Raw genomic sequence first — 19,030 nt, 5'->3', positions numbered from 1 at the left:
AGAAAAAAAAATAGTACAGGACAAACATATTCTCCCATGAGGTGCTTGAATCTAAACGTTGTCCAATAGAAAAAGAAACGACAAAAAAGAATGACATTTGAATTTTGGGATGTGATTTGCAGACTTTGGCACTGGCAGACCGGATGATGACATTTGAATTGTGGGATTTGATCTGCGGACTTTGGCACTGGCAGATCGGCTGCTATGTTCGTGGAAACTATAAAACTATCTAAGCCATTACCAAAACTTGGTGGCAATCGAATTCCAAAGCAAACTAAAGCAAAGCCAAGGTTTTTTTTTTTGGGTTATATCAGAAACAAAAATGGGACGCAGAGTACAAACACAACAGCAAGAAGATCAAGAAACTATCAGCAAAAATTGTAATGGAGTTCCTGCTATGCCTGTTCTCACTCCCTACAAATTGGGAAAATTCAATCTTTCTCATAGGTAATATTATGCTCTTTCCTTTTCACCTTTCTTTCTTTTGTGGTTTTCCTAAATATTTCTTCTATTCCAATCTTCCGAATTGAATAAAGCACTTAAATGTTGCTACATAAATCCATAGCCATTTTAAACAGATTATCTGTTTGATTTTGCTTATGGCTTTATATTTGCATGATTGAGCATCATATTGAAATGAAAGGGAAGGGAACTAATTGTAGCAATATTCTGTTTCAAGGTTGGCTACCTTGCTACCCTGCAAGGTGCAAGTAATTCTATCAGTACTTTATATTCCTGTAGAATTAATGGAGCCTGATGTAGTTTTATCATTTATGTTATTGTCTCTCAGAATGGTAATGCCACCAATGACTAGACAGAGATCTTATAACAATATTCCTCAGCCACATGCCGCTTTATACTATTCCCAAAGAACCACCAAGGGAGGTCTTCTGATCACTGAAGCAACTGTAATTTCTGAAGCAGCTCGAGGGTAATTTAACTGTCTTGGATCGTCAAGTTCTCTTACAAGTTATAACTATATGTTGAATTTACTGTTTATGTACTTCAAGTTCAAGCATTTAACCAAAAAGTTGGTTTCTACACGTATAAATAAAGGTACAAAGATACGCCTGGTATATGGTCAAAAGAGCAAGTTGAGGCATGGAAACCCATTGTAGATGCTGTCCATGCAAAAGGTGGGATCTTCTTTTGTCAGCTATGGCATGTTGGAAGGGCTTCAACTTATGGTGAGTTCATAGATTTTGGTTTTCTGTAAGTTGAATTCATCATGATTTTTGTTAATATATATCACTTGGCTTGGCTACCTAAATAAACAGAGTATCAGCCAAATGGGCAAGCTCCTATCTCCTCTACTAGCAAACAACTGATGCCCCAAGTTCAAGCAAATGCGGCTGAACCTGCAAAATTCTCACCTCCAAGGAGGTTAAGGACAGATGAGATCCCTCTAGTTATCAACGAGTATAGACTTGCTGCAAGGAATGCTAGGGAAGCTGGCAAGTTTCTATCCCCCTTTAAACTGCACAAAACGCAAATTAACAATTTCAATTCCTTGAGACTTTTGTGAGACGAGTGAATTAGCTCACTTAGACCTCTTCTGCTGAAACTTTTTATTTATCCACAAGTTCAGAAGGTGAGATTAATCTAAATGAATTAACATAGAAAAGGGATTCTCTGAAATGAGGCCTTTTGATTCACAGGTTTTGATGGAGTTGAGTTACACGGGGCTCATGGATATCTACTTGACCAGTTTATGAAAGATCATATTAATGATCGAACAGATCAATATGGTGGGTCTCTAGAAAACCGCTGCAGGTTTGCCCTGGAAGTAGTTGAAGCTGTTGCTAATGAGATAGGAGCAGATAGAGTAGGAATCAGGCTATCTCCCTTTGCAAACTATTTGGATTCAGGTGACTCAAATCCAACAGCATTAGGGGTCTGCATGGCAGAATCATTGAACAAATATGGAATCCTCTACTGCCATATGGTTGAGCCTAGGATGAAACTTGCTGAAGAAAGTTTTGAAACATCTGAAAGTCTTCTTCCCATGAGGAAGGCTTTTAAGGGTACATTCATTGTAGCTGGAGGCTATGACAAAGAAGATGGTAACAAAGCTGTGGCTGAAAACCGCACAGATCTCGTTTCTTTTGGTCGTTTGTTTTTAGCCAATCCAGATTTGCCAAGGAGGTTTGATCTCAATGCCCCTCTCACTAAACACAACCGAAGTACATACTGCCTGATAGATCCTGTTGTTGGCTACACCGATTACCCATTTCTTCAAGACACTGCTTAAGCTGACTGCAAATGAGGATTTGGCAAGTTTAAAATAATCATTATCAAGTCAATTTAAATCCAGCATTTGTACTTTTTTTTTTCTTTTTATCTTCTGTATGGTTTCCTTGTCCCAAGCATTATAGCATTGGGTAAATAATGTGTGAATGATCTTGTTGGACTATTCGGATAATCCATCTATAAAGAGATATAATTGATAAAGTCTTTTTACCATGGAATAAATAATAGGATTTTATCCCGATAATTTAATTAAGAATTAAATTCTAATTAGTTATATGATAAAGAGATGGAATGATTTGAAGTTTTTCAGTAGTGTCTCATCGGTCACCACTAGAAGAGTACCGTAAAATAATTCTCCGACGAAAAAGATTTTTTTAGGGGTGCTTATTTTGTAAATTTGGAAAAAATAATTATTTTGAAAAAAAGTGATATTGAAAGTGTAATTTCTGAATTTCGTTCACTTAGAAAATGTTGGCCACTGCAATGTTGCAATGTTGCAACTGACATCAAACAGGCGAGTTTCTTTGGTCAGAGATTTACTTTCCTCATATAATATTATCTATATTTTTAGCTGCCATTGAAATTGGACTGCATTTTTTAAAATTTTTAGTATATTGTTTTCATGATATGTGATTAACAAGTGAATAATATATTATTTTCGTTGAAATTAAAAAATTTTAAAACTTAATTTTTTTTATATTTTTAACAAAAAATTATATTTTTATCTTAAAAAAATTATTTTTGTTGAATTCTAAAAAAATTATTTTTTATATTTAAAAAAATATTATTTTTGTTGAAATTTGAAAAATAAGTATTTTTCATATTTTCAGTAAAAATCACATTTTTAATCATAGTTTTTGTCAAAGATTTCAATAATATTGTGTATTTGTTTAAAATATAAAAAAACTATTTTTTTTACATAAAATATAATGTTTGTTAACAAAAATTATGTCTTTTATCTAAAAAAAAATTTAGTCTTTGTTAAAATTATGAAAATTTGAAAAAAATAAAAAATTTTCATAATACATCAACAAATAAAATAAAAAATATAAATATTTTATAATATATTTTCAATGAAGATAATATTTTTAATCTTAAAAATATATTAAAAATATATTTTATAATTAAAAATATAATTTTAATTGAAAATATTACAAAATCACGTTTTTAATCTCAAAAACGTGATTTTTATTTAAAATATATTAAAAAATTATTTTTATAATATTTTATAAAAAATTATTATGTAAATAACATTACAATTAAGTGAGAATAAATAATTTTTTTTTATTTTTTTAAAAATCTAAAAAAACCTAAAAGAGTAGAGAATTTTTTTTTATTTTTTTGACATTATTAAAAATTTTAGAAAATATAAAAAATCATAGAACCATATTTAAAAAAAATAAATTCTAATAAAAAATTTTACTTTCGTTTAAAACAAATGTCCATAAAAAATTCTTCTCTCAACCCATGATATATATATATATATATATATATATATATATAAAAAGATTTTCTGCATCGTAATCAATACAAATATTACTCAATTTTCGTAGCAGTTCTGAGATATATGAAACATTAAAAAAAAAAATCTTAAAATCATTCTTCATCTTAAGGTAACAAAATTCGATAAACGAATTTGATCATAATAAGTTATTAATTCAACAAATTTAATCTGATTAATTTTTTATTATCCTACATTGATATTATTAGAATCCTCATGTTTTATGTTTTCGAAAATTGTGGACCGTGGATTAAATCGTTGATATCATTGAATATGACTTTAATTTCTAATAATCTCGCTTTCTTTCAAGTCTTTCTTCAAATTTGAAGATTCCCGTCTGTCACTTCTCAAAGTAAAAACGAAACCTTAGTCGTTTCGGATACATGATAACCGACAATGATTTTCAGACTTCAGTAAACATTAACCAAAGCACCAAACGACGCGTTTCTATTAAGTATATATGGACGGATGCAATAGATGACTTTTCCGGTTGAACCGTGATTGATATATTTTTTTTCCTTTTATATTTAATGACTATACAAATTATTCATCAAAATTCGAACCTAAAAAAAAAAAAAAAAAAGTACTAGCCTCGTTCTCCTTGCGTTCTGCCTCAGCTGTTTCTTCTTCAACCCTAATTTAAAAACCTAGAATTTCTCTTTCTTTTCTCTTTCTCAGACAAGTGTCCTCCAAATCATGGATCAATACTATTATCAGCAGCAGCAGCATCATCAACCTTATAATCAATGGTGGCAACCACCACCACCACCACCGCCACCGCAGCAACCTAACATATGCCCAGTTTGTTCAATTCCTCACTTCCCATTTTGCCCTCCCTACCCTCCTTACCATCACCAAAACCCTAATTACCCTCCCCAACCTCCCCATTATACCCGACCCGTATTCCACCCCTACCAACCTTTACCACCACCAACACCGCCGCCTCTTCCTCCCGCTGTCGCAAATCCTCCCCCTCCTCCTCCTCCTCCTTACATCAACGGGTTCGCCGATCCTAGATCCTGGCATCCTAACCCTAATTACGGCTACGATTATGGTGCGGCTGCAGTTGGTGGTGAAGTTGATCGGAGCTACAAAAGGCCGAGGGTTGAGGAGTTTGATTCGGCTACGGGTCGGATTTTGACGGAAGATGAGAGAAGATTGAAGTTAATTTATGATCATGGAGGTGCTTCATTGAGTGAATTTAACCGAGAGAATAAATATTTTCATAATGATGTTAATAACGATAACAGGGCCACCCCAATGCTACCGAGGAGTTCTGAGATGTATAACATTGAAGATCCACTTAACAATTATAATGGTGATAGCAGTAATAATTATAATTATAATCAGCAGCATCAAATTCTGCATAAAGATTCAGTGCCCGCGGCAGTGAATCATTGGCAAGGTTATGAACAGAAAATTGGAGGATATTTGCAACAAACTGACGGCAATAACATGGCTCAGCCTCTTCCTCCTCCTCTTCCAGATTCTCCGCCACCACCTCTGCCCATGGAGCCTCCAGCGCAGCATCATCCTTCTTCGGAGTTTAAGGTTTATTCTTCATCGCCCAATTCATCATTTTCATTATTTCCTATACCTGTTAGTTCTTCAGCCATATCACATTCCACTTATCCGGTGGTTTCTGAGCCTTATTATCCAAACAAGCCACCACCGTATGCTTCTGGTGGAATCCATGGGGAGGTAATGGCTGATTTTTAATTGGTTCTTCGCATTGGTGCTTGAAACTGTACTTTTCAGGGACGAGAATTCTTGTTTTACTTTTATTTTTTTATTAGGATCCTCAAGTTATCCATAGGAATTCCTCTGTGCAATATGCTGTCATTCCTCGAAAGCAATTACCTTCTGATAAGCCCAAAGTTGTTGATGCTTCTGAGTTGTTTAAGATGCCTCATAGAACTTCTCGGCCTGATCATATTGTGATAATTCTTCGAGGGCTTCCAGGTAAATTATATTAAATACTTGCAATTCAGTTGAAATTTTACCTTTGGGTTTGCTGCTAGAGTGCAGGCAATACTTGGCTAATGTTTGCAAAATAAGAAAAGAATAAGGTAAATTTATTCTCAATGATTATATGGGGCAGTAAACACGTGTGGGAATTATGGGATAGGTGTGCATTTCTGAATTAAATGTTTCACTTTTGGTGGCTTTTAGCAGATAAAAATTTAACTTTGCTCATAGTGAATTATAGGTATTTTTTAACCGATTAGGTTTAAGCTGAAACTCTAGTTGTTTTTGGTGCACCGCTAGCTAAACAAGCAACTAGATCCAGATCATATCTTTATTCATGATTCATCCTTTGTATAATTCTTCCTTCAAGTAGGGTAGTTTCATTTTTTCCTGTTATATTGAAAGATGTAATAATATAATTGCTATGTCTTTCTCAACAGAATTTTGCAAAAGTGGCATCAATAATGTCATAGGAAGATACTTTCACTTTTTATTCTTAGCAAACACTTGATATCTGCTAATATTTTGATGGGCATCTTTGTTTGCTAGTTATCCTCCATTTCCTCGAAAATGCTATGGAGTTTAGTGTTATGGTTACAGTACATGATAATAATTTCTGTGACCATGATATGCAGATAAAGGAGATAGACTGAAGATGTCATTAACTGTTGATCATGTTTGGCATATTTAATTTATTCCATTTCATTTATGTGCAGGCAGTGGAAAGAGCTACTTAGCAAAGATGTTACGAGATCTTGAGGTTGAAAATGGTGGTGATGCCCCTCGAATCCATTCCATGGATGATTATTTTATGACAGAAGTTGAAAAGGTCTGTTAGTTGGCCTTATGTCTATTTGATATTCATGGCAGTTGAAGCGTTAAATGCTCTGAAAGTTTGTAATGTATTTCATGTCATATTTCTTAAAGGATGAGGAGACTGATGTTTTAAAATCATCAAGCTCAGCTCAAAGCAAGAAAACAGTGAAGAAGACGGTGATGGAGTACTGTTATGAACCTGAAATGGAGGAGGTAAGCTAGTTATTTATATAGAAGGGGCAACCTGGTTTGATGCTTGTGTTGGAATTTGCATTTATGTACATTTTTTGTTGTTAGATTTTTGGTTGCTACTGAAAACATCTAATCTTAGATTACTTTGACAGATTGGACAAAGTCTCTAATCAGGGAATGTGCTTAGTCTCGTCAATTCATGCTGAATGCTATGTATTGAGTTTCATCCAATTTTACATTATTGTCTGTGGAACTAATTTTGATATTTGTTTGGCTTACCTAGTCTAAAAGAAGGTTGAACAATCCATTTGACCGTTAAAGATCAAAATAATTACAAAATATAAGCACTGTTTGGTTTGAGAAAATGTTTTTTGTTTTTATTTTTTATTTTCATTTTCTAGAAAATATTTTTTATTTTTTGTTTTCTAAAAAATGTATTTGGTAAACGAAAATAAAAATTTCTAAAAATGTAAAAATGAAGAAATAAATAAAATATTCAATGATATTACTATTAATGGCATCTAATTATAAATATAATATATATTTATTAATTAATGACATTAAAAAGTGTTCAAATATGGTAACTTGCAAAACAAAAGGAAAAAAAATAATGTACCTTTGTTTTCTCAATTGAAAGCATATATTTTTTTTGTTTTCATATTTCAACCCATTTTCATTTTTTTTTTCTAAAAATTTGTTTCCATTTTCAATTACCAAACACGTTTTCACTCATATTTTCATTTTTCAAGAAAATGATAACAGAAAATGGCTCTATTTTTTAAAACCAAACACTAACTAATTGTTTTAAAGATTTATCCTCATATTCCATGCCTATTAGAAGGGGGGAAAACCCCCGAACATTAGAAATGTGTCCAACTAAAAGCACTTTCAAAATTCTAGTTCAGCTATTGCTAAATATAATGAGCTTGCTGGATAATTCTTCTGCATTTAAATATGAATACATGCATGCTGGAAACCTAGCCTTTTTATTCGTAATGACGCTATTTCATTGCTCATGCATGTTAACAACTCTTATTGTTTTAACCAGAATTGATGTTAATGTAAATATGCTACAGGCATATCGAGAAAGCATGTTGAAAGCATTTAAGAGGACCCTTGAAGATGGGATCTTCAGTTTTGTAATTGGTATGGTTCTTCAAATGAAATCTTAGGCTAATGAAGACAGTGATTTTTATCTTTGCTCTAATATTATAGTCAGCTTATTTGTTAAAGGTTGATTAGTTGATGTTTGTTGTTGAAAATTTTAATTTATACTAATGTGGTTACATGTTTCCTTGTGGGTTCATCTACCTGCCTAGTTAAATATGGTTTAGAAAACTGAGGATGTCTTTTCTCCTTATTCTTTCACAAGGAGAGAAAAAATGGGACAAAGGAATGCCTAGGCTTCATTAGATGAAACAATTAAATGTTCTCCCCGTTATGCTGGCTTGTTACAGCATTTAACCGCATAAACAATCTAGCTTCATTAGCATTTAAGTGATCATGCAGTGCCCATGCACTGCTTACATTTTCAACTAACTACAGATGCAGTTTTTGTTCGGCAATTGACCCTTTTCTTGCTGGTATGTGTGCTTCGTCTTAGTGGATGACCGCAATCTGCGGGTAGCTGATTTTGCTCAGTTTTGGGCAATTGGAAAGGTATACTCTCAATTCTTTCTCACACCCTTTCTGCAAGTATATTCTCTGGGAATACTTAAAGGTGTGCAGGTCTTCATTTGCATAACATGGGCCTTATTGTAATTTGGTAGCATAAACTTTAATATGTTGGGTTTCATTCTAAGTTTTCTACTCTTTTTTTTAACTTTAATTAAGATACCGTTTTTAAATATTTTTGTTTTAATTGTGAAATCTTCTTTATTTTTCAGTCCCAATTTATTAATCTAAATTTTTGTTTGTTGTCTATCAAGGCAAAGATGATTTTATACTGAATATTTACTTTAATGCATGGGAGAAAGTGTTAGCCATCTTTGAAAGAAATGTGCATATAAGTAATCCTCTGGGATGTGAACTTGGGAGTCTTTGGCTTTTCCATTCATTTAGTCGTTTTATTTTTAATGTTGTTTTCTTGTCCCCTCAGCCTGCGGTTCTGGGTTGTGTTGGTAAATGCAAAGCAGTTTATGTTTTCATGAAAACTGTATCTCTTGGTACCAAAAAATCATCATTCTTTATAACTTTCATTTCTATGGTTAAGAAATTATTCTGTTAGAAAAAAAAAAAAAAACAAAAAAAAACGAAAAAAAAAAAACAGAAAAATGGGAACAATGGACCATGCTTGTAATACATGTAATTCAAGGCCATTGGTGTTATCTCGGAAGGTGCTACCATTGTTCTGCAGCATTGATCATAAATCTTTCTTGTTAGTTTTAATAAGTTAGCCTTTTTGCTATTAGTTGCCAGTATACTTTTGTACTTTTGATTAAGCTGTTGAGTTATTGTGAAATGTAGCTGGTGACATATTGTGCCGTATACCAAAATTGAATATGTGGATGCATGCAATACTATTCCAATATCATCTAGAATTTCATTTAAGTATACTGAATTATTACTGATATTCCTTGTATCTATACGTTACCCTCTTGAACTTGCTATGTGGAAAAGCTACATTATGGTCCCAGCATTTTTCTTGCCAATGCTAGTAATTTGCTTGTCTAGTTTAAGTTAAGACCTTCCTTATTCTCTTAGCATGAGAGTGGATGCGCTTGCTTATGCTAGTTTTATGCCTCAATGGTTTATTATTATTGACGGAATTTTTTGTTTATGGTCAAATGATAGAACACATTTCATATGCTTATTTAATATTTTGCATTTGCTTTGGTTTTGTGTTTGTGAATGTTTCCTACAATACAATGAATTTGCTAAAAGCTAGCTTTTAAGTTGTGAAAAAAAAAAAAAGAAGCTAGCTTTTAGGTTGTTGGAGGTTTTGTTACTTGCCATTCTTTGTTCTGAGAACTCCATTATTGTTGTGTTTATCATCGAAAGCTAGCTTTTAATATGCAAAAATGGTTTTTTGAATCAGTTGTTACAATCTCGGAGAAGTTGAATATCTTCTGAAAAGTTTTCCTGGACTTTTCATCTATCCATAAAGAAAGTTCTCTGGGACTTCAAATCCTAATCTGACTGTTTGCATATATAATTTCTGAACTTGAACCTTAAGGGTGCAGCATAAGACTATAATACAGAACCTTGCTTGCAATGATGATGAATATTAAGTTACATTAGTTGGTTCTTTTTTTCATTTGTTACTGGTTTTTTTTATTGTTCCTTACTTTCTTTTCAGAGATCGGGTTATGAGGTTTATGTATTAGAAGCTACATACAAGGATCCTGCGGTGAGTGCGTATAACTTATTTTCTTTGTAAGATTTTGTCACATTTTCCTGAGACTTGTGCGTTGTTTATTTTCTAATGTTGCACTTGATAAGTTGCTGATGTTTTTATATAAACTGAACAAGAGTTCTTCCTTTGTCAATTATGCCACAAAGATGATAATTATGTTGAATTTCAGGGCTGTGCAGCTAGGAATATCCATGGTTTTACCTTAGATGAAATCCAACAGATGGCGAGACGATGGGAAGAAGCTCCATCATTATACTTGCAACTGGACATCAAGGTTTGTTGTTACTAAGCTTTCAATTTTAACTTTACAGTTAAAACTTTGGAAATTCAAGGAGAAAGTAAACATCATAGTTTGGAAATTTTAAACAAATTCAGGCTGATGTCTTCAGTAAGTTAAATAATTTGGAAATGTTAGTTATTGTAACATAATACTAACAAAAAAAAATTGTAACTTAAATTTCTAAATGCTGTATTTTGCTGGTATGACAGTTATTGTTCCATGGAGATGATCTGAAGGAAAGTGGTATTCAGGAGGTAATGACTTTTATATCTTGCTATGCTGGTTGTGCTTTTTATTTACAGCATAAACTTTGAGCTTGTTCATGACATGTGTGTGTGTGTGTGTGTATTATTTTTGCCCATTTGTTATGTCTTTCCTTAATCACTTTTTGTTCCAAATGTTTCTTTTTAAGTATTATTTGCTCCTGCACCTAAATAGAAACGTATGTTTAATGTCATTTTCTGTAATCGAAGATAGGTTTGTAGTTGGAAAGTAACTTGGAAAATCACTTTATAGTAGCATTGTGTTGACAGTGCAATAGTTATGCTATATTTCTTCGCTCTACTAGCGTTGCGGTAACATGCTTTCTTTTTAACATGTGATTTTGGAGTTGGAATTCTAACTAGCTTAACTTTTTTATATCTGCAAGGTTGACATGGACATGGAAGATGGAGATCATGAAGAAGGATTATCAGGACGACAAGAACAAAAGCATGAGAAAATGAACTTACAAGATGTTGGAGATCATGTACCTGAAGGTATATTTCATTTCTTTGCTTTGTGAGCATTCTGTATCAGTTTGCATTCAATATCAATTGTCAGTCATCACTTCACCCTCCATTATATTTCAGTGTTTTCTGTGTGACACTTTATTAATTATCCAATTTACCTATGATTTCAAGCTTTAGATTCTTCAAAGGATGAAACAAGATGGGATGCTGAGGGAGACCATCCCACGGAGATAAAAGAATTAAGTAGGAGTAAATGGTCAAATGATTTGGATGAAGATCAAACTGAAGGATCAGAATCTATTAAGGGAAATTTGAATGCTCTTCCTGGGTTGATCCAAGCATATGGGAAGAAAGGAAAATCTGTACATTGGAGTGACCAGGTATTCCTTATTTTGCGAAACATATCTTTTTAGTACCGTAAATGCCAGTGTTCTGTGTTTGCCCCGAATGTATAATTTCCTGCCTCCCTCCATTTTTAATTTACTGAGGAAACAATCTCTGAACATGATTTTCTGTATGGTAGACATCCAAACAGGTCTTCATGTGTATGTGTATATAGATGAATGTGGCTGTTGTGAATACTTTAACCATGTAGGTACACTGTTTTTTAGGGGAGCCATATAGCGAATCCTTGTCCACCTACTGAGCACTGACACAAAATATGGGTATGACATGATACAAACATGGTGACACAACATTTGTTAAAATATTAGGATACATGGCAGTAAAAAATATACTAAATATATTTTAATTAATTTTAGCTAAGTATATAGTAGAATGTCTTTTAACATTTTTTGTCATAATAAGTTCTTAAGGTAAATTTACTAATATTTTTGAAATATCTTTGTAAATAGACTTAATAGCCTTCAAGTTTGGGTTTCAAGCTATTAAAGAAGAATTCAATGGCTTACTTTTTTTTGTCTTATGCTACCCTAGTTACGTAGCCACAGGCTTCTCCATTACCTTGCCTTCTCTTTTAAATCCCAGCAGCTCCAACATCATTTCCTGTAGCTTACTTCTTTGATTTAATCTCAAATCAAAGTTATTGGACTAAAGTAGTTATGGGTATTAAGACACCCAAGTCTGCCTAACTTCTCTTGCTTTATTTTTTGTTATTTCCATTTGTGACCTCAACATTTTAGGTCAAGACAGTGCCTACGTTGGCGTCGCTTCATCAGTGGCAATGTTATTCCGTATTTTTGTTGGTTTTGTTCTAAATTTGTAGTGCAGATCGATATTTGCGGATAAAAAATTATTATTATTATTTTTTCTTAGCTGGCTGCATTCAATATGTATTCCAGCATATCGAAGGCATGTCTTTGTCAGACACAACAACGATAGGCGGGGGGTTGAGGTGTGTCTGTGTTTCATGGTCCATCTTATTTATGCTGTGGATATTATCATGTTGTTTTTCTATGCATTCTTCTGCCCTCCAGTACTTAATTGGCATGTACTTACTAGCAGTGTAGGTTCTTACCTGGTTGGATGAATGACAATGGATCATTGTGATGAAATTATAGGGAAAGGTCACTTAGATCCTTTGCCATTAGTTCTCTGTTTGATGGAGTCAGTTGAGGAAATGAGGAAAATCTTATAAAGGCCTAAAGGGAGATAATTTGATAAGATCGGTTTCAGAGTCATAGTATTTGCTCTAGTTCAGCAGTAAAACTTCCAGCTAGGCAGCTGTCTCCCCATTATTTTTGTTTGCATAAAATCTTTTCTAGTCTTATTTTTCTCCTTTCTAAAATGTGTTGCCTCTAATTGGTTGCTGTTAGATAATATATAAAAATAAAGGTTTTCTGCTATGAAGGATGACTCACCTCAACTGTTTGCATATATATCAGTGTCATGTCTATGCCCAACATGGACACACCTCCGATTTGCTGGAATATGTATCAGACATAGCCATATACGGAAAATAATAAAGAATAATCATTCTTTTTTATTAGGGAATGCAATAGGCACTAGAAATTTAAAGGAAAATCAAGGAAAAGAAGGGATGGCATTGGCATTGGTGAAGCGATGGTTAGCACCAACTAGACATTAAATTTTGAGACCACAAACAAAAATAAAAGAATAAAATAAATGGAGAGAAGGTTGACTTGGCTGTCTGATATCCATGCCTGTTTTACTCAAATTACTTTGATTTAAGCTTAAATTAGGGAAGGAGAGATGAAATGGTAATGGGGCAGATCAACAGCTGGGTTTGAAAGGAGAAAATAGGGTACTGGAGAAGTCGGTGGCTAGGGAACTAGGGTTGATTAAGAAAAAATAATTAGTTAAATTTAATTAAAATATATTCAATATTTTTTTATTTCCATATCCTTGTTGTCTCATGTCATAAATCTTTTAAAAAATGCCTTTTTGCTGTTTTCGTATTGTGTTGTACCAGTATCCCGTGTCATTGTTGGTTCTTCATATGTTTTCTACCATTTCCTGGTGGTTTTTAACCCGCTTATTTATTTGCCATATTTTTCAGGGTGGTGACACTGGGTTCTCAATAGGTGCAGCAAAGAAGGCCAAAATGTTGTCTCTAGTGATTGGACCAGGAGCTGGTTACAACTTGGTCAGTTACGCAATTATCATATCTGTTCTTTCAGTTTTAGCCAGTTTGATTTCAATGGAAAAAAAAAGTATGTTTCTGCTTAGCTGTATTCTATGACGTTGAATATCCTCCAATTAATTAACAGCTTTCTGTAGAAAGGAAATTGCTTCACTGGGAAACCAGTGAATGATAGGACTTACTTTTTTGGTTTTATATTCACTTTGATGAGTTGAATACCTTCTCTGAGTTCAATAGCTTTTACAGAGGCTAACTTTAACTTCTGGTTGCTTGTGCTTCCATCACTTGCAGAAGTCTAACCCATTGCCTAAAGAGGAGAGCTATACATCCGATAGCAGTGTGAATTCAAAGAAGCAAAGTTCATTCCAACAGCGAATTCGAGCAGAGCATGAATCTTTTAAAGCTGTTTTTGATAGGAGGAAGAGAATTGGTGGGCTTCATCTTGATGAAGATTAGTAAATTGAAAAGCCTGGGAAGTTTTGCCCTTATAGAGATGTTTGGCAAAATGCTTTCTCTGCCAACCCCCAATTTTTTGGTATTCACAGGGGAGACTTAGCTGTTATTTGCATAGTACGGGAAGAGAGGTGGTTCAGTCAAACTGTATCTGTAATTCAGAATGAACCATCCCTGTGGTAGGAAAACAAAAGTTTTTCTGCCATGATTAATTCATATTTGTAATTATTTTCTGGGTTTTGTTTATTTCAATTGCTTAAATGATGTATTCCATGTTACTAAAATTCTTTAAATGTATAAATTGTTTGATCTGGTATAGTATCCAAGCGTTAGATATCCGTTTAGTCAAGGTGTCTAAGCATTATTGAATTTTTTTTATTTTTTGCCATCAAATTATATTTGTTGAATTGATTAGTCTCTGCCAAATAAATTTAACTAATCTAACTAGATTAAAGATTATATGTAGCTAATGTTACAACCATTCTTCCCTTTTTTGGCCGATAGAACGCACAATAGGTAGAATATTATAACTCACTATACCATATTTGAACGGTTTATTATTAGTTTGAGTAGTTCGATTCACTGGCTGCTCATCCGAAATGATTTTGTTTTTCTTATCAAAGTCGAGTGGTTATACTATATCCATTTGTTGGGTAAATAAACCCAAGTATGTGACATTGGGAAGAGGAAAGTAGTGTTCTTCCCCCTTAAACAACCCGAGGAAAGTAGAAATGTGGGCATTCCTTCGTCTGTGATTCCAAACAAAAAAAAAGTTCCTTTTGGTAAGTAGCATTTCTCTCAAATGTTTCATGTGTAATATTCGTAAAAGTTCAAATTGCACAGTACATCATATATATATATATATATATATTCAAATGGTAGAATTAACCTTTCTATTTTAATTTATTCAAATTAATTAATGGTTCAAATTTTTGTTATTTAAATTGATAACATAACATTTTAACTTTTTAACATAATATTTTTTTTGTTTATGTAATCGTGACTTTGTTAATGTGTTAAATCTACGTGTTTAAAAATAATATCATGATAATTTTTTGTCATATTAATTTTTTTTCAAATTATTCAGCTTGTCCTTGTATTTGGGCCAAATGGTGGAATTAATTGCCTTACCCTTAAGTTCCATTTAGATGAAGGGTAAAATTAACTTTTGTAAGATTAAAAATAATAGTAACGATGAGATTAGTTGTTATAGTGATGAGATTGAAATAATTTTTAATTTATTTTAATTTTTAAAATATTAAAAATAATGTAGCATGCTATTAAATACTTTGATCTTGAATTTTCTAATTCGAAAAGTTCAAATGATAGTTATTAGAATTGAATTGGACATTAATCCATTAAAGACCTCAAATCTCAAGTCAAATAGTTCACCTGTCGAATTATTTGAATTAATGGATTAATACAATCTTATAAAATATTAGAAATAAAATTATAGATTATATAAATATTTTGTGCAATTATATAAATTAAAAATTATGACATAAGAGTTAAAAATATTCATTATTATTTAAATAATTAAAAAGAAAGTCATGTTTACAAAGATTTTTTTAGTTTTTTTTTTATAAATTATTATCAATGTTATTTTTAAATTCTTTTAAGAAAAATAATTTTTAGTGTGAATGATTAAAAAAACAATAATTAATATGAAAAAATTAAGTTAAGAGTGATTTTAAAATTATTTTAAAAATTATATTTAATTGACTCAAATCAATAAAAATGATAGATTACGAATTTTTTTATAAACATAATAAATCAATACGGATTTTTGAATCAAATTCATAAATAATTCAATTAAAGAACCAATCTATTTAAATATTGAGTCATCTGATTGATTGTCTGATCACTAAATTGATCGGATATGATAACAGTGGTTTAAATTCAAATCAACAATTTATTATTGAAATTTATAACATAGGATTAAATGTTATACCTTTTCAATTCCTATCCCTTCATTCTTTATTGCCTCACCTACACGTTGATTTTCTACCATTTTATTCCCTATTACGTCAGCTATTTCTTTCACTTTAGGTCTTGTTAACAACTCAAGAGCTAAAATAGCTTCATCTATACCATGTACTATATACACATCAACTACACCAAGATCTATCATATACCTAATCATATCAAGAGTGTTTTTATCATCATTTACTACCATCAGGCCATCAGCTAGTGTTTTTCTAGGTTTTAAATACAATATCTCACTAATATTCATATATCCAACTTTATTATAAATGTCTAATAACTCATAGTAAGATATCTTATTAGGATCAACTGTTAAGTCCTCTACTATCTCATTTATATACATAAGATTATGACTATTACCAACAAAAGTTCTAGCATAGTGAAATTGTAGAATATAATAATCAAAACTCATATTACAAAACCAAGAAAATTAAATTCTATCACAATAAACCTTAAATTCTAGCAACAATAGTTGATAAGTGCTATAAGAATCATTTTCAGCAAAAATTTATGTTATAAGTGTTATAAAAAACCATAAATCCCTGACAATTAAAACTACAGTTACTTTAAGTGTGCATTTCCTTAACATTGTTATCAAATTTTTATTATAAGCTTTTACATTGTTATAACCAAAGAGTTTTTCTTTGAAATACAATTTTTTTTCTTAGAATTAAAATTCACATGATTGATTTGATGCTATTATTTGATAATGTTTTGGCAAGGTAATTTATAAAATGGAGTTGAGGTAATGGACTTACTTATATTTAAGCTTGGTTATCTTTTTAGTGATTTTGTGGCTGGTTTTGTGACTATCCAACAACAATTGATAAATGTTATAAGAATCATTTTCAGCAAAAATTTGTATTATAAATGTTATAAGAGACCTTAAATCCCTAACAATAAATGTTGCAATTATTTTAAGCATATATGTCCCTTCCATTGTTATAAAATTTATGTTACAAGCTTTTACTTTATTATAAAATTTATATTATAAGTTTTTACTTTGTTATAACTAAGAGTTTTTCTCTGAAATGCAATTTTCTTTTACAATAAATTTTTAATGTGCACATTCTAGCTTAAAAATTTAACATATTTTTCTTATGTTATTTTGTTCTTAGAATTAGAATTCACATGATTGACTTGATATTGCTATTTGTTAATGTTTTTGGAAAGATAATTTATAAAATGGACTTGAGATTGTGATCATGCTTATACTTAAGTTTAGTTATCTTTCTAGTGATTTTATGGCAGGTTCTGTGGCTATTCTTTTCATAATTTTGTTTTTGAACTGTTGTAGTTGAAAATTATATTGGATTTGGCTAAAATTTTAGGAGATGTCTTGAAAGTTGGGTTTTTTATGTATGTTTTTTTAATTTTTTTGGTCAAGTAGTGAGATAGAGATTTAATTTTAATATTTTGATACAATAGCTTAATTACTAAACCAAATTTAGGTTATAAGTGTTTTCAATCCTAAATTTAACCCTATTTATAATCTAGCTACCATGAATTGTTAGTTTTTTTAATTATTTTTATAAAATAACATTTATTTTTTATACTGATTAATTGGCTTCATTTATGCTATAAATTAAGGGAACAGTGATGGGCGATCACTTATGCTAGCACTAGTAGATGCCTAAGTAATGAGTAAGAATCAAAAGGTTACATAAATAATTAAACAATTACAATTAGCCACATACCAGAATATGCCTAAACAACAAAAAACCCTAACCATAAATTTGAACAATTAAGAACAATAGCAAAAAAACTTAAATTAGAATATGCTTAAGAATAAAGAACTGTAAAAAATCTTAAACCAAAATATGCCAAACTATAAAGAACAATAGAAAACACTTAACTACAATAGAAAACCAGATTCTTTCTTGTTGTTTCTTCTCTGGTAGAAAAAGTAAAGCCTTTGGTTTCAATCTCTTGATAGAAATGACCAATGGAAATAGTCATAACGTTTTTGGTCAAAATTTTATTGTCATTGTTGCTAGGGTCGGCTTTGTTATGTTGTTCCGACAACTTCATCCTTTTTCCTATGATGATTGGAGGTCTATTAAGAGGTAAATTGTTATGGTAAAATTGTAATGTCTCTCTATTGAAAATTTATGATGATCTATCATGATATATAGGTAGAGATTTAAACTCATATTTTTGAGATATTATGCTTTTGATAAATCCTTAAAACTTTTGATTAAATTAGATAATACCTTGCATGGTCTAAAATCTTTGTTTAGTATTTGAGAATTGTAAATTCTTTGTTTCTTTGGATTGAAGGTTTCTCTATTTAAAATGCCCTTTGATTCGTGCATATGGAGCAATTTGTTTTGATGTAAGGACTGACATTTCACCTAAATGAAAGCCATTTGGTTCATTTTGCTTTTATGGTCCCTCAGAAAGAGAGCTTGTTTTTGTTGATGAAGTAGTTACACAGAATTATTCAATTTTTTATTAGTATTTAAACAACCCGCTACTAGATACCAAATGACAAGTTGAGTTTGGTGAGCTTAGAGGAAGTTTGATGCTTGCCATAATGGTTTTATGGGACATTATCTTTTCATCAATATGGAATGAAGCCATTGATTCACTTGAAGCTATAATGCAGCAAGTGCATAAAGTTTTTAATAGATTTTACTTTTCTTTGCATTTGCATTTGCATATGTAATTGCTTTGAAAATGGTTTATCTTGTAATATACCATTAATTAAATTTTCAATTATGAAGGTTGTTTCTATTATTGTAAAGTTGAGGAAAGAAGCTTTCAAAGAGTTAATCCTTAGTAATCACATTCCCAATAAGACACATTTGGATCTTGTTGTGAAAAAAGCTTACTGAAGCAGCTCATCACTTATTAAGGTATTCTTCTTTTAATAGTTATTATGCTCATGAAGCCTCAGGTCGGCACACTATTTTGAAACCATATTCCTCATACTCTT

At 31.5% G+C, this 19,030-nt stretch overlaps 2 protein-coding genes and 1 pseudogene across 6 annotated transcripts; all 3 read left to right on the top strand.

Moving 5' to 3' along the window:
- Positions 1 to 245: 245 nt before the first annotated feature.
- On the top strand, positions 246 to 2,451 carry LOC111289671 (putative 12-oxophytodienoate reductase 11). The gene is made up of 5 exons (XM_022880914.2): positions 246 to 447; positions 791 to 931; positions 1,057 to 1,187; positions 1,278 to 1,454; positions 1,659 to 2,451. Exons 1-5 carry the CDS (start codon positions 323 to 325, stop codon positions 2,249 to 2,251), a joined length of 1,167 nt encoding a protein of 388 aa, XP_022736649.2. The 5' UTR covers positions 246 to 322; the 3' UTR covers positions 2,252 to 2,451.
- Positions 2,452 to 4,300: 1,849 nt separating this feature from the next.
- LOC111289318 (P-loop containing nucleoside triphosphate hydrolases superfamily protein) lies at positions 4,301 to 14,458 on the top strand. Of its 5 annotated transcripts, none has more exons than XM_022880264.2 (13): positions 4,301 to 5,302; positions 5,548 to 5,713; positions 6,436 to 6,548; positions 6,647 to 6,748; positions 7,804 to 7,873; positions 8,331 to 8,386; positions 10,026 to 10,076; positions 10,252 to 10,356; positions 10,572 to 10,616; positions 11,012 to 11,120; positions 11,265 to 11,473; positions 13,573 to 13,659; positions 13,948 to 14,458. In XM_022880264.2, exons 1-13 carry the CDS (start codon positions 4,448 to 4,450, stop codon positions 14,110 to 14,112), a joined length of 2,133 nt encoding a protein of 710 aa, XP_022735999.1. In that variant the 5' UTR covers positions 4,301 to 4,447; the 3' UTR covers positions 14,113 to 14,458. The 5 variants fall into 5 exon arrangements, with proteins under 5 accessions (XP_022735999.1, XP_022735996.1, XP_022735995.1 ...); XM_022880261.2 differs by having other exon boundaries at positions 4,301 to 5,452; positions 11,271 to 11,473; XM_022880260.2 differs by having other exon boundaries at positions 4,301 to 5,452.
- Positions 14,459 to 17,732: 3,274 nt separating this feature from the next.
- LOC111290273 (isochorismate synthase, chloroplastic-like) lies at positions 17,733 to 18,929 on the top strand (annotated as a pseudogene).
- Positions 18,930 to 19,030: the final 101 nt, after the last annotated feature.

This window comes from Durio zibethinus, chromosome 11 (genome assembly GCF_047325235.1).
Source record: "Durio zibethinus cultivar Kanyao isolate XHJ-2024 chromosome 11, ASM4732523v1, whole genome shotgun sequence".
Lineage (NCBI taxonomy): Eukaryota > Viridiplantae > Streptophyta > Magnoliopsida > Malvales > Malvaceae > Durio > Durio zibethinus.
This window is presented reverse-complemented; position numbering and strand designations above follow the sequence as displayed.